Raw genomic sequence first — 13,538 nt, 5'->3', positions numbered from 1 at the left:
GGCTGGGGCGGGCTGTCCCTGCTGATGGGACACAGGTCTCTTCTGCTCCAGCACAGCACAGTGAACAGCACCGGCTCAGGGCAGCCCGTCCACCAGGGCGCTGCTCAGACAGTCGTAGAGGTAGATATACTGCTCCTGGGGGTAGACACGGGGTGAGGAGCCTCACTCTGTTGCCCACCCGAGAAGGAGAAGGGCTCCCTGTGTCTCCCACCCCTGGGGCTCCACGTGGGAGACAGCACAGCAGTCCACAGCGCCACCTGGTGGCTGCTCTGTGGCACTGCCTAGAAGCCAGGGCAGAAACTTCCTGTCTCTCCACCCCTTGCCGCAGCCCAGCCGTTGGTCGCCTCTCACCAACGTTGGGGTCGTGAGGCCACAGGCCTGTGACTGCTGCAGGGCCACGTCAAAGACGTCCACAGTGCACTCAGCGCCTGCCTGCTGCAGCAGCTGCTCCATGGCCAGGAAGGTGCCCAGCTGGGCTGCGCCCTTGCTGCAATTGACCTAGAGTTGATGGGACACCTGGAGGGGGTGGGGCGGGGTATCCAGGGAGTGGGGAAACCCAACCTGGGCCCAGGGACTTGGAAGGGACACCGCGTACTTGGCCAGCCAGCCAGCCTGCGCCCAGGCAGGGAGGGAGTGAATTCCTACCATATCCCTGAGGACAGGGCAGGGTGCGGAGAAGACGGGGTATTGGGAGACCCATGACCTTTTGACCATAATCCAAGAAGTGCTCAGTGAGATGTGAGGCCCTGCCAGAGAGGCAGGGAGGGGCTCCCGGTGCCCGCTCCCCCCAGATCTTTGTCCAGCAGCACCTGGAGTGGCTGAGCAGTGTGCCCGGCTTCTTGTTCCTGCCCCGGGAGCAGCACTGGCCCACAGCAGCCAGGAAGGCCGGCAGGGTGGTGGTGGGTAGCTCATGCCCAGGCTCCCAGTATGGAAACTGCAGTCGCTGCACCTGCCTCTCCTTCCTGCTCTCCCCCTGGAGCAAGACATGGTCAGCATCGGTGCCAGGAAGGGCAGAGGGAAGCCCACACAACTCACCATCCCATGCCCTACAGCCCTAACACCTACATGTGTGACCCGGAAGAGTGTACAGGGCCAGCCTGCTGTATTGGTCTCAGCCATCCAGTGCACTGTCACTGTGTCTGTGACAACGGGCTGTATCTCTGTTGGCCACAGCTCCTGCAGCTGGGATGGAATCAGGGCTGTTCAGGCAGCTTCCTGAGGTTTCTGCCCCTGCCCGGGTCACAAACACCACCACCAACTCCCCCCAGCCCCTGTCCCAACTCCTGAGCCTCCCCTCCTCTGTCCCTCTGCTCCCTCACCTTCTCCAGGGCATCGGGTGGGCACAGGGAGACCAGCACATGAGCCCCATGCTGCCACACCAGCTCCCAGAGCTCCTCTGGCCCTGCGGGGCCAGTCAACACCACGTGATCACGGCCAGAAGGCCCGCCCTGCAGACCACAGCTCATTAGCTCCCAGGGACTCAGGGTGTCCCCTGCCAAACCCACAGCTCTAGGAGCCCCCAGCAGCCTCAGCCCCAGCCCAGAAAGCACAGATGGCCAGAGACGGCAAGGAATAAGGCGGGAAGACCAGCATCATCTCACAGGGAAGAGCCAGGCTTCTGGCATGTCGTCAGGGGGGCTGTCCTTCACTGGAGAGAACTGCACTTGAGAACTGTCGTCTGAGGGAAGATGGTGAGGGTGAGGCTGCCAGAGGTCCCTGGCCCACGCTTGCACCCCACACTCCCGCCCCTCCACGTGGTCGGCGGTGAGACTCACAGGAGCCCGTGCGGTCCTGCTCATGGCCAGGAGGGGGCGTCGAGGAGCCAGCCTCGTCCTTGATGGCCTGCAGCAGGAGCTGGGAAGGAGGTGGCATCCTGAGGCTGGACAGAGCCCACCGGAGTGGCGGCTGGGCAGGGGAAGGCCGCCCTTGGTTGCCACCCACCCCCTGGCCTGAAGCGTACCTCGTACTCCTTCAAGAAGCCAGCGTTGGCATTGGCTGCCCTCCTGGCGCGCGCCTCCGCAAAGTTCATCACAGGGATGGGCCGGGACCTGGGCGGGCGAAGGGGAGAAGGCACTGAGGCTGCCCCGCTCCCCTGCCAGCCTGCCTGCTCTGCCCACGGGCGGGGGTCAGGGAGCCGGTGGGTGGGGAGGCACAGGGAACCTGCGTCCCACCCCGACAAGGGCCCCAGGGGAGCTGCCCTTACTCAGAGACGTCAGAGGGCTCTCCCAGAATCTTGCTCAGGAGGCAGCTGTGCAGGAAGATGTACTGGCTCTGGCAGGGGAGGGGGCATCAGTCGCTAAGGAGCCTGGCCCGGCCAGCAAGGGCGGGGCGGGGCAGGATGGAGGAGGGAGCGCTGGGGAACCGTCCCTGCGCTGTGCCCTAGCTGGGGGTCCCTGCTCCGCTTTTACAGAAAGGAAGCAGCAGTCCAGCTAGGACGCCCACATGATCAAGGCCCTTCCCCCGGGGTCCTCTGTGAGCTCCCTTTCCTGGTGCCTCCAGAGCCTGTGGTCCCACAGCCATCCACCCCCTCTCCTCCTTCAGGGTCCCCGCTGCCCGGGCCCTCACCGGGGTCTGGATCATGAGAGGCCGGTGCAGCCGGAGCGCGTACGCGGCGTGGAACACATCTACCGTCTGCTCTTCCTCCAACTGCCGCAGCAGCCTCGAGAGGGCCACGAAAGTGCCCGTGCGGCCCACGCCCGCGCTGCAGGGGCAACCCGGGGGGAGCGGAGGGGGTGAAGGGGCTTCCCCCAACCCCGGCTCGCCCCGCGGTCCCAGACACCCGCCCCAGGCCAGGCAGGGAGCCCTCACCTGCAGTGCACCAGGACTGGTCCAGCGCCCAGGGTGGCCCTCGCCTGCTCCCGTACCAGTTGCGCAAAGGCGAGCAGGGAGCTGGGGGCCTCGGGGACGCTGTGGTCCGGCCAGGTGGTGAACTGCAGCTGCTTCACCCTCCGCTGCTGTTGCTGGGCAACCTGGGGGGGTGGGAAGGGGGCGGAGGGCCCTGCTGCTGCTCCTGCACTTTCCTCACCAGCTCCCTGGGGGCCGCTCGGACGCCACCCCCTCTGACTGGGTGTTCCTTGAGGGTGGCAGCTGTGTCTCCCCCCTCAGTCTGGATGCTTCCTGAGCCCTTGGGTCCTCCTCTAGCCTCCTGGGGTGCCCAGGCAGAGGGGTGATTCAGGCCACTGCTTTCCTGCCCTAGGAGGGCACAGCCGGGGAGGCACATGGGGCGCGGGGGCTTGGGGTGAGGCAGGGAGCCCCAGCTGCGCTCAGGGAGGGCAGGAGCCGTCACTCCTCGCCCCGCTCCTCCTTTGCCTCACTGTGCACCCTTGGATAAACCCTCAACCCCTCTGTGCCTCCCAACCCCTTCCCTAACCTCCCATATCCCCGGTGGTGGCTGAGTGCTTGCGATTCTCAGAAGGAAAGGGCCCCGGGACCCCAGGATGTGAGACAACCTTCTCAGGGACACTCGGCCGGAATGCGCCCTCCCACCACCGACTCCGCCCTGTGCCCTGGAGCACGCACATGCTGCAGCTGGAATTCCCACTTGGTCCACTCAGCCTCGGGCTCCTCGGCCAGGAGGTGGATAGTGATGTGGCCGTGGGTGACGGGGATGGAGCTCGCTGGCCAGTAATGCTCACACAGCACCTGGGCCAGAGGGTTGGAGAGGAAGGGGTGGTTGTGGGCCCCGCCCCATCGCTGCCTCCCTCGCTTTACCCAGTCCTTTACCCAGTCCCAATCCTCCCCATCCGTCTTTCTGGTCCTTGTCACCCTGCTGAAATTCTGCTCTCTGTACCGACCCAGCCCCAAGGTCCCTTCCTCCAGAAGTCTTTCCCTGCTGGCTGGGCTCCGGCGCCCTCCCTCCAGACCTCTCCCACGTCTCAGGACTTTGCGTCAGCTGCCAGGCTCCTCTGTGGAGCTGGATGGCCCCTACTCCACGGCCCGCAGCCCTGGCCTCACTGCTCCAGCGGGAGGACAGACTCAGCAGCCCCTCTCTGTCCCAGGGCCCTGCCCGGAGCAGGGCACAGAGGAGGCATCCACCAGGCTTGTCAAAAGAAAGGGTGCAGAATGCTCTACCTTTGGGGCCACCCCTGGGCTAGTGCTTACCCATCCCTCTCCCTACCTCTGGGTGCCTTCTGGGCCTAGAGCAAGAGGTCAGTGGAAACTAAGCCAATGTGGGAGCTTGTGTCCCTGCGCCCCCTGCCCCCCCATCCTGGGTGATCCTGCGGACCCCTACCAACCTCGCCCCCCCATCCCACCCCCATCTGCCCCACCATCTCTGACGGAAAACACCGGCAGGGCCATTCCTGCAAGGAGACTGTGCCGCCTGGTGGCCACTGCGGGAAGCCGTGAGGCGCACGCACCCTCCCGTTCTCCATGCCCACGGTCAGCATGACGATGACGTGGACCTGCTGCTCCCACACCAGCCGCCAGAAGTCCTCCAGCGTTTTCTTGAGAGGCCCCTGAGTGGCAATGAATTCCTGCGGGTGGGTGTAGCCCTGGGTGTCGGGGGGTGGAGTCAGGAACATGTTAACAGGCGATGCCTCGGTCCCGGGGCCCCACCAAGCGCACAGCAGTAGGTATCCCATGTATGACCTCCAGGAGTGAAGACACTGTGCACATGCCTACACGTGTGCAAGCACATGAACACATGTGTGCGCCCAGAACTCAAAGCAGGAGAGGTGACTGCAGAGGCACCCACCTCAAATGGCAAGAAGGACCTACATGAAACTAAGATACTGATGTGTCAAAAACAGTGTGCCCTCTTCACCAACAAAGTGACTTTCCCAACACCAATGTTTCTTCTGTGCTCAAAAATCTTTCGTGGCTCCCCAGTGCCACCAAATAGAGTCCAGAGCCCTCAGCCTAACAACCAAGGTCCTCCTTCCTCCAGCCCCAGGCCACCTTTCCCAACTCATCTCCTGCCAGCCGCCACCCCAGCCCTGCACACATACACAAACACACACACACGCCTGCGCATTGCTGCCCGGTGTTCTCCGCCGGCTCTTTCCAGCCAGAGTGTCCTTCTCTCTTTCGTCACTCATCCCTCAACGAATCAAATGTCCCTCCTCTAGGGAGCCTTTCTTGATCCCTCAGGGGGACCAGCTCTCTCCTTCCGCCACGTGCCCCGAGCACGGTGCTTGTTCCTCTAGTACAGCACCTGTCACCCTGCGTGGTGGATGCCACACAGCCCCGCGTGCTCCTTTGAAGGTGGGGAACACGGCTGAGTCAGCTCTGCCCCCGCAGGCCCAGCAGAGAGCTGGCACACAGCAGACCCTGAATAAACACCCGCTGGGTTGACCCACCGAAACACAGCTGGGGATCTTCCTGGACAACTGCTACACCTACGGCAGGACAGGTTGTCCTGCAAACCAGCCCATCTCCCTAGCAGATCCCAGATCCCACTGACAGCCCCACCAGTGGCCCTTACTGGGATGAAGTTCGCATTGATGTAGTCAGAGTGGGGCTCTCCCTCCCGCTGGGTCAGCCTGACCCTGGAGTGGTCATCTGCAGAGGGTAAAAGCTGTGCGTCAGTGCAGGGCACACGTAGCCTCCTCTCCGTGCCAAGCCCTGGCCCTCTGCCATGCCCCCTCCTGCTCCCAGTGCTCACAGGGCAGCACATGCGGGTAACGGTTCTTGGTAGTGTTGGCAGGGTGCTCGGCTTCCAGGCTAGGCTGCTCCTTGCCCACCTCCTTCAGCTCCTGCAGAGACCAGGGCAGCCACTGGTCGCTGAAGCAGACCCACCTCGCCCCACACCAGGAGAGGGGCAGGGTGGCGAATGCACAGCCAGGAGTGCCCCCCGGACCTTCAGGCAGGTCCAGCCCACCTAGATGCCCCAGGGCCCTGCCGCCTCTGAGCCTGAGGGTGGTGCATGCCTTACCTCGAACTCCAGAAAGAAAGCTTGGTGAGCATGGGCACTCTTGGCCTCATAGCTCTGCCGGAAGCTGTGGATAGGGATGGGCCTGTGGGTTCGCCTGGGGGGAGAGGGAAGAAGTAGGCCCCCACCCTTGAGAGTGCAGAGTCCTGCCCTGCCCTCCCTGGGTGATGGGACAGAGCAGGGGACCTCAGTCCCGGCTGTACCCCTGATCCCCTGGGGGCCCGCTGGAATGCAGACCCTGGGCTCCACCCCCAGGTGCGGAACAGCATGCATTTCCAGCAAGCTCCTCCTCCCGGGGGAGCTGAGAGGATGAAGGGGCAGGCGAGACAGAAGCTACATGTGAACGCACACAGCCGGTGCTCAGTTAATGTCGGTTCAACAGGAAGTCAACATGAGGGAAAGATTTGGCCTGACACAGTCTACGTGGTTAGTCGGGGGAAGGTAAGAGCTGGAGTAGGAGAGCGATGGTTAATTTTATGTGTCACCGTGGGTTAGGCCATGGTGCCCAGACATTTGTTCAAACAGTGTTCTGGATGTTTCTGTGAAGGTGTTTTTTGGATGAGACTAACATTTAAATTGCTTGACTTTGAGTGAAGCAGATCACCCTCCCTAACAGGGGTGGGCCTGGTCCAATCAGTTGAAGGCCTTACTAGAACAAGGACCGAGCTCCCTGAGCAAGGAGGATTTCTGCCAGCTGGCTGCCTCCAGAGCCTTCTTCCAAAGTTTGGCCTGCTGGCCTGCCCGCTTCAGATCTTGGGCTCTCCAAGCCTCCACACCGCATGGGCCAATTCCTTAAAAGCAACGTCTGTCTCTCCCTCTGTCTCCACACTCACACACGCAGCCCCTGTTGGTCCTGTTTCTCTGGAAAGCCCTGACTTGTGCAGTGAGGTTGCAGGGGGAGGAAGAGGCCGCACGGGCAGAGGAGTGGGAAGCGGGGGCTCCCAGAGCTGCTGAGAAGGCCTTCGAGAAGGTGTGGCGGAGGCTGAGGAAGGAGAGTGGGAGTCTGGCAGAGACTTGCCGCCCCGACTGGATACAGAGGAGCAGGCTGCCACCATGGCCCGCGCAAGGCCCCCGCTGCCGTTGCGAGGAGCAGGCAGGGGCACCCACCGCAGGTTGTAAGCCGTCTGTTCTTGGGAAAACTGATTCTTCTCCGCCCTGCAAAGGGTGAAGAGGCGCGTGGCAGGCAGCCCCAGGGGCAGGGGGCTGGCCCACCCTGGTCACATGGCTCTTCCCAGTCCCCAGTCTGCCGTCCCACTCACCTCTGCCCCTTCACCCGCCTCCAGCACAGCAGGCCCAGCACGGCACAGGTGACAAGGACACAGCCCACCGCGACACCCACCACCACTGGCAGGGGCATTGCTGCCGGGGAGATGTTGGCCCGGGGCTCTGTGGAGGGCAAGGGGAGGGTGGAACATAGCAGCCTTATCCCGCTGACCCTGCAGGGCCATGCCAAACTCTCTTGGACTTGGCACCCTTGGGGTGGAGGGCACAGTGACGACTCCCTTCCCCTCAGAAGTCCCAGATACCAAACTGAGGCCACAGGTGGCTGTCTGGGGGACATCTGGATGGGAACTGAGAAAGCCCAGCGAGCCCTGCCTCCTCCAGCTCCTGGGTGCCCCAAAGACCCTACTACCCCCCCGACACCATCAAAGAAAAAGAGAGTAGCAGCCTGGCTTCCTGGACCTTCTAGAACTGCACTGTCCTAGACAGTAGCCACTAGCCACATATGGCTAGTATGTATTTGAAATGTGGTTAGTCCAACTTAAGATTTGCTGTAAGTGTAAAATACACAGCAGATTTCAAAGACTTAGTAAGAAAGAAAAGAATGTAAAATATCTCATTAGAACTGTTCCTGGGTCACATGTTGAAATGATAATAATTCAGATATCTTGACTGAAACAAAATGTTACTAAAATAATAATTTTGCCTATTTCTTTTTACCTTTTTAATGTAGCAACTAGGAAATTTTAAATGACCTACGTGGTCTGCATCTGCGGCTTGCCTTACGTTTCTGCTGGGCAGAGCTGTCCTAGGACCTCGGTGGCCCAGGAGCAGCTGGGCGTGGAGGGGCAGCGCAGGAAGGCAGCGTGATCGTGGGCGGCAGCGAGCTGTCTCAACACCTCCGCCTCGCCCAGCCCCACTCTCAGTCCATCCAGGCCCCATCTGGTGCGAAGAGCACCTTCGTCCCTGGCTCTGGGTCTCCCAGCACTGCTGGGTGGGACATGTTCTCCCAGAAGTCTGAGCTCAGTCCCTCCTGCTGCTGGTTGGGGATGAGCCTCAGCACCCCTCCCCTCTCCAGGGTCCAGCGGGAGCTCCAGCCTTCTGCCCGCCCTACCTGAGAAGGCTGAGAACGAGATGACGGTCCCTGGGGGGCTGTACCTGGTGAAGGCCGCAACACTGAACCTGGGCAGAGAAACAGGACCTTCTGTTGGGGAGGGGCAGGCAAATAAGGCAAAGCCCCTCCCGGGAAACTGGGTCAGAAGCAGTAGACTCTCGGATAGCAAGAGCTTCCCTCACTGTTTAGAGAGTATATATCGTGCTACCTGCCACCCTAAAGCAACCACTCCCAGCCCTATTCTGAGAGCAAAAAGAAGCTCTAGAAATAGGTACCTGGATATCCTTGGAGTTGCCCTGGCAAACTGAAACAGAATCCATCCCACCCTCCTTTTTGAAAAAAAGAATCACATAACAGATGGGTATTCCCTTTTTTGCCTTGTCTGCCAGGAAACCCAGTCAAAATAATTCTGTTGGCCCTTATAAACTATCTCGTGCATTCTCTTCATAATTCATTCCAGATCTTTTGTTTGTTTGCAACCCATAAATGAAACTTACAACAGCTCCCCTCTCCTTCCAGGCTTGGGAGCCCTCACCTATACTGGGAGCCTGGCTTGAGCTGCCCATTGCATAACTCCCGGGTGTGGCCACAGTCCTCTGTACCCACGGGCACAGTCCAAGATCTCGGCACAGCCCAGGGCCCTGGGTAGAAGGGGTTGGGGAGCAGGATGGCCAGGTAGGAGTCGTGTCCCCTGTAGTAGTGGTCCTACCACGTGTGGTTGATGGCTTTCTGGGAAGGCCAAGCCACTGGGAGAGGAAAGCAGAAGGGGCAGAGCAGGTGAGCAATGGGGCCGAGGCCCCTCTTCGTGCCACAGAGGGGCTACCCCCTTTCTCTAGCATGCGCCCATTTGCAATTCAACATCAGCCACATCCTCAAGAACATTCTGGGCCCCCTTCCTAAGACTGGTGCTGGCCTCAGATATTTCTTTTTACTGGTCTCGGTCTCTGGACCCCTCCCCTACTCCATGCTAGGCAACAGCTGGGATCTCTCCACCCCCTCCTGGGTGCAGGACTCACATGACATGTTGGTGGTGGCAATGACCCCGTACCACTGGATCTGTCCATCGTCCTTGCCAAACATGCCCGGCACGATCCTCACTCCCACCTCCGTCCCAGGCTCCAGCTGGGGGGCCGGGGCTAACTCTGGCGGGTGCCAGGCTGCGCACGGAGAGGACGGTGAGGTCCTGACTAGGTGCCTGACGATCAGGCTTCAAGGGCAGGGGCCATGCCTTCCTACCCCCGGCGCCTCTCATGGTGCCTGGCTACAAATAGCTCGTGGATATAATGAAATAAGGACTTGGAAGATTCCTGCGCTAGGGTGCCAGGGCAGGAGGCCAAAAGTATGATACCAAACCAGCAAGATCAGGGCCAGAGGAAAGGGCTGGGGCTTGGGGAACAGGGACAGCCCCAGGTGGCCAGGACCAGATGAGTGGCAACCCCAGGTAGGCAGTGATGGGGGAAGACAGGGAGCAGGGGTGGCTCCAGGGGCAGTGGAAAGTGACCTACCCTCAGCGGAAGTGGTGCACACCAGGGTGACCGCCCGGCTCCACAGGCCGTTCCTGCCCAGCACGGTGAGGCTGAGGCGGTAGGGAGTGGCCGGCGCCAGGTCGGGCAACAGGAGCGCGGCGCTGGAGATGTTGGCCTGGAACACGAAGTGAGCCTTCCCTCCCGTTACCAGCCGCTCTGCCACCACCAGACAGGCACCCACGTCCCCGGTGGGCAGCGTCCAGTTCAGGGCCAGGCGGGCGGCCTCAGGCTGGCACTGCACATCCTCCACGGGGCCCGGCTCTATGGGAACCAGAGATCTGCATCAGGTGGGTGTCAGAGCACCCCGAGAGGACAGCATCTGGGTCAGGTGCTCTCAGAATCGGCAGACACACAGGGACTAGGCATTTATGCCCGCAGAAAGGGGCGTCGGCCACACAGAGAAACCACTTCTCCTTTAGACCTCATGGCCACCAGGAGCAGCACAGGGAGCGTGACCCAGGGCGGGGCGGGCACAGCACCCACCGGGCAAGAGCAGGCGGCTCGGAAAAGAGCAGGCAGCGCCGCCCACCAAGATTACACCCGTGTCTCAGTGCACCTTCATCCCCCCGGCAGACATCAACATACCAACAGGCAGCACCACGGCGCGAGTGGCTGCCCGCAGCGGCCCCGCCTGGCACAGCACTGACACGGAGAGGTTGCGTCCAGGCGTGAGGCCCCGCAGGACGAGGCGGGCTTGGCCTAGCACCAGGGGCTGCTGCCAGGAGAGATGCCCGGCCTCGGAGAGTTGGGCGTGGCACGTCCCCTGCCCCCGGGGGCCGCTGGCCCAGGCCAGGCTGACCACGGCCGTGCCCGCGTGCGTCGATACCAGCAGCTCGCTGGGCGTGAGGGGGGCTGCGGGGCAGGAGAGGGGGTCAGCCAGGCCGCTGCCTGGTCCTCAGAGCCCCGCGCCACGCCAGGCTCACGGACCCCGTGCGGGGCCCTTGGGTGCGGAAATGGAAAATGGGCTAAGGAGGGCTCGGTTGCCATTGAGGGAAGACCCCAGGCTCTCAGGGACAGCCCTGCCCACCTCTCGCCCTCACTGCGTCCCCTCGCCCCGCTCACAGGTCCAGCCAGAGGTGTTGGCCGCTGCCGCGCGAAGGGGCCCAGCCCGCGAGACAACCTCCACCTCGTACTCGGTGCCCGGCGTCAGGGCCGAAAAGCTCGTGCTGTCCACCTCGGCTCCGGCGGCGCTGGTGCCCGCCCGGGCACCCGCCTGGTACAGGTTCACCTGGTAGCCGTCCCGGCCCCCAGGGGCGTGGACCCAGGATGCCCGGAGCTGGGTGGGACCTTCGCTGGTCACGTTTACCAGGGGGAGCAGCGAGAGGGCCTGTGGAAAGAGCAAGATACGGGGGCGTAGGGAGGAAGGGAGAAGAGAATCTAAACGGTCTCCCGCGCCCTCCCTCCAGCCTCGGTGCTCTCAAGGAACAGCAGGGCCGGAGTCGCCGCGTCAGACTGTCCAGTGCGCCTGCGCCGCACCCGAAAGCCGGGCGCGTCTATCCAGGCAGCAGAGCGCAGCCGGAACTCAGTTGAGTGGATGAATTAATCACCTACTGTCTTCACACCTGCACCCCCCTCGCAGACAAAGCTAGACTGGGCGGCGAGAGCTTTAAGTCAAGCGCCTTTTCCCAGCCCCTGCACCCGAGGAACCTATAAAGACCCGTAAGAGGACAGACAGGTGGCGTCTGGGGGCCCAGGGAGTGCCCCCCACCTCAGAGCTTGAGCCCAGGACCAGGAGTCCCACGAACCCGGCCCAGCCACCCAGTCAACCCTCCTCTTTATAAACGGGGACCCCGCACCTCGGAGAGGGCCGAGGCCACTCTAGGGGTTGAGCCCCAGCTAGAACCTGTGTCTCCCGTGCTCAGGAGGAGTCTGGGCGGGATCCAGACAACAGTGGCAGTGGAGGGGGAGGCCCGGGGCGTGGGGGGGCTCCCACATCAGCGAGGGGTGTGCTGGGGCGGCGGGTAGCCGTCCCTCAGCCCCACCGCAGGCTCAGCAGGCGGGAACACTCATGCCAGCGCCAGGGGGGATTTCAGGAAGGAGAGAGCCGCGCCGTGTGTCCTGCACTTGGCTAATCCCATCACTCGTCCCAGGGCTGTGCTCCCCTGCTCCTCTCCAGGGCTGAGGCTTAGCATGCGGCAAGGAGCACAGACCCTGGTCACACTGCCTGAACTGAAGTCCCAACTCCCCACTGAGTGCTGAGGACTCTAGGGCTAGTTACTTTCCTTCTCTGTGCCTCCGTTTCCTCATCTGTGAAATGGAGATAACTGGAGCTGTTATTATGAGACTCGAGTGAGAGAACACAGGCAGGACACTTAGCCAGGTGCCCAGTGAACATTAACTGTTGTTGTTATTATCTGCTCATGGCCCAGGTGGGGCTAGAGGCCAGGTCCTGGCTGGGTCCCCACTACTGTCCACCTCCTGCTGTCGGCTGTGAGAGCCTGGGGACGGCAGGCCTGCGCGAGTGAGCAAAGCCCTCGTGCTGCCCACCCTCTAGAATGCCAGAGGGGCCAGGGCGCTGGGAGAGTCCTAGCAAGGGGAATGGGGCCCCCTGGTGCCTAGGGACGGGAACAACAGTAGGCAGGTGTGTGCCCCCCAGTCAGCGGCCGTTGCCTGCCCACAGACCACAAAGAGCGCAAGGGACACGAAGCCCCCTGGGAACCCAAAGAGGAAGGTAGGGGACGGCTGCTCAGAGGACACTCACCTGTCCAGCCCGTGGCGTTGGCGCTGCTGCTCTGATCCGGCCCCCGCAGGGTGGCCAGCTGCACCAGGAACTCGCTGCCCGGGGACAGCTGGGCCCAGGAGAAGTTCTGGGCCTCCGGAGCCAGAGTCTCCTCGCTTTCCAGAGTCAGGGGCCTCAGGCAGTAAAGCCGCAGCTGGAAGCCATCCCTGCCCCCTGGTGGGGGGCTCCAGGAAGCCCTCAGGGCAGGAGGCTGGGTGACAAAGCCCAGGCTCAAGTTGGCAGGAGGAGCAGGGGCTGAAGGACGAGGAAGAAGCAGATTTGGAGTCGCCCGAACTCCCTGCCTCTCCTTCCCCGTGATCTGCCCCTTCTCCTGGGTCTCCAAGCAAGCGCCGGCACTCCCAATCTAGAAACGTAGTTTCCTTGGGGCTCAGAGCCACTCTCCTTTCCTGCCCAGGAAAACCTCGTGAAGAGACGCCCACCCTGACACCTGCTCCCCCACCTCCACCCCGACTCTGACACACACCTGGTCCACTTCGACACCCCAGCACCCGGCTCAGTACCTGCCCTCTCACACCCTTAGCGCCCTGGTCTCCAGCCCTCCACTGACATTCAGTTCCTGCAAGGTCTGTCTGTCCGTCCATTTGTCCAACCCTGGCCTGTGGGCCTGGGTGCACACTGAGCCTCCTGCTAACACCTCTCCACCCATCCCACCCACACCCACAGGCTTCTCACTCCACTCACTCTTCTCTGGGAAACCTTTCTGACTCCCTACTCAGATTTTCCTTCTGTGAGTCCTAAAAGATTAGATTGAACCACATAAAATTCCTGAGATTCAGCCATCTTAACCTATAAGAATGCAGCTTCCTATGTTTAAGCTAATATGTACATTCCTATTAATGTATTAACATTTACTATAATATGATACATAAAATCATATGCTTTTGTGTGTGTGTATATTTTTATAAACCATCTGTTTATTTGTCACTCTTTCTTTCTAGATTGTCTTGTTCTTAATTTTTAGTCTCAGTGCCTAGCCTTATAGCTAGAAATGGGAGGCATTCATTAAATATTTGTTGGAGGAAAGGAAGGATCGATGGATGGATAGGTGGATGGGTGGGTGGATGG

At 61.5% G+C, this 13,538-nt stretch overlaps 1 protein-coding gene across 1 annotated transcript in view; it reads right to left on the bottom strand.

The window, feature by feature from the left end:
* Positions 1 to 75: 75 nt before the first annotated feature.
* Positions 76 to 13,538, bottom strand: part of LOC105819613 (receptor-type tyrosine-protein phosphatase V-like) — a 17,873-nt gene continuing 4,410 nt past the window's right edge. The window contains 26 exon segments of the mRNA XM_012655898.1: positions 76 to 135; positions 352 to 487; positions 810 to 973; positions 1,066 to 1,182; positions 1,320 to 1,448; positions 1,602 to 1,671; positions 1,772 to 1,854; positions 1,961 to 2,048; positions 2,204 to 2,271; positions 2,566 to 2,701; positions 2,809 to 2,969; positions 3,520 to 3,642; positions 4,359 to 4,493; positions 5,426 to 5,502; positions 5,606 to 5,696; positions 5,876 to 5,969; positions 6,980 to 7,027; positions 7,132 to 7,258; positions 8,208 to 8,275; positions 8,743 to 8,953; positions 9,224 to 9,364; positions 9,713 to 9,994; positions 10,319 to 10,585; positions 10,796 to 11,060; positions 12,344 to 12,384; positions 12,435 to 12,707. Coding sequence (XP_012511352.1) covers positions 76 to 135; positions 352 to 487; positions 810 to 973; positions 1,066 to 1,182; positions 1,320 to 1,448; positions 1,602 to 1,671; positions 1,772 to 1,854; positions 1,961 to 2,048; positions 2,204 to 2,271; positions 2,566 to 2,701; positions 2,809 to 2,969; positions 3,520 to 3,642; positions 4,359 to 4,493; positions 5,426 to 5,502; positions 5,606 to 5,696; positions 5,876 to 5,969; positions 6,980 to 7,027; positions 7,132 to 7,258; positions 8,208 to 8,275; positions 8,743 to 8,953; positions 9,224 to 9,364; positions 9,713 to 9,994; positions 10,319 to 10,585; positions 10,796 to 11,060; positions 12,344 to 12,384; positions 12,435 to 12,707 — 3,455 coding nt within the window.

This window comes from Propithecus coquereli, unplaced genomic scaffold (assembly GCF_000956105.1).
Source record: "Propithecus coquereli isolate 6110/MARCELLA unplaced genomic scaffold, Pcoq_1.0 Scaffold491, whole genome shotgun sequence".
In the NCBI taxonomy this organism is placed as follows: Eukaryota; Metazoa; Chordata; class Mammalia; order Primates; family Indriidae; genus Propithecus; species Propithecus coquereli.
Note: the sequence above shows the minus strand (reverse complement) of the source record. Positions and strands in the feature narration are given on the sequence as shown.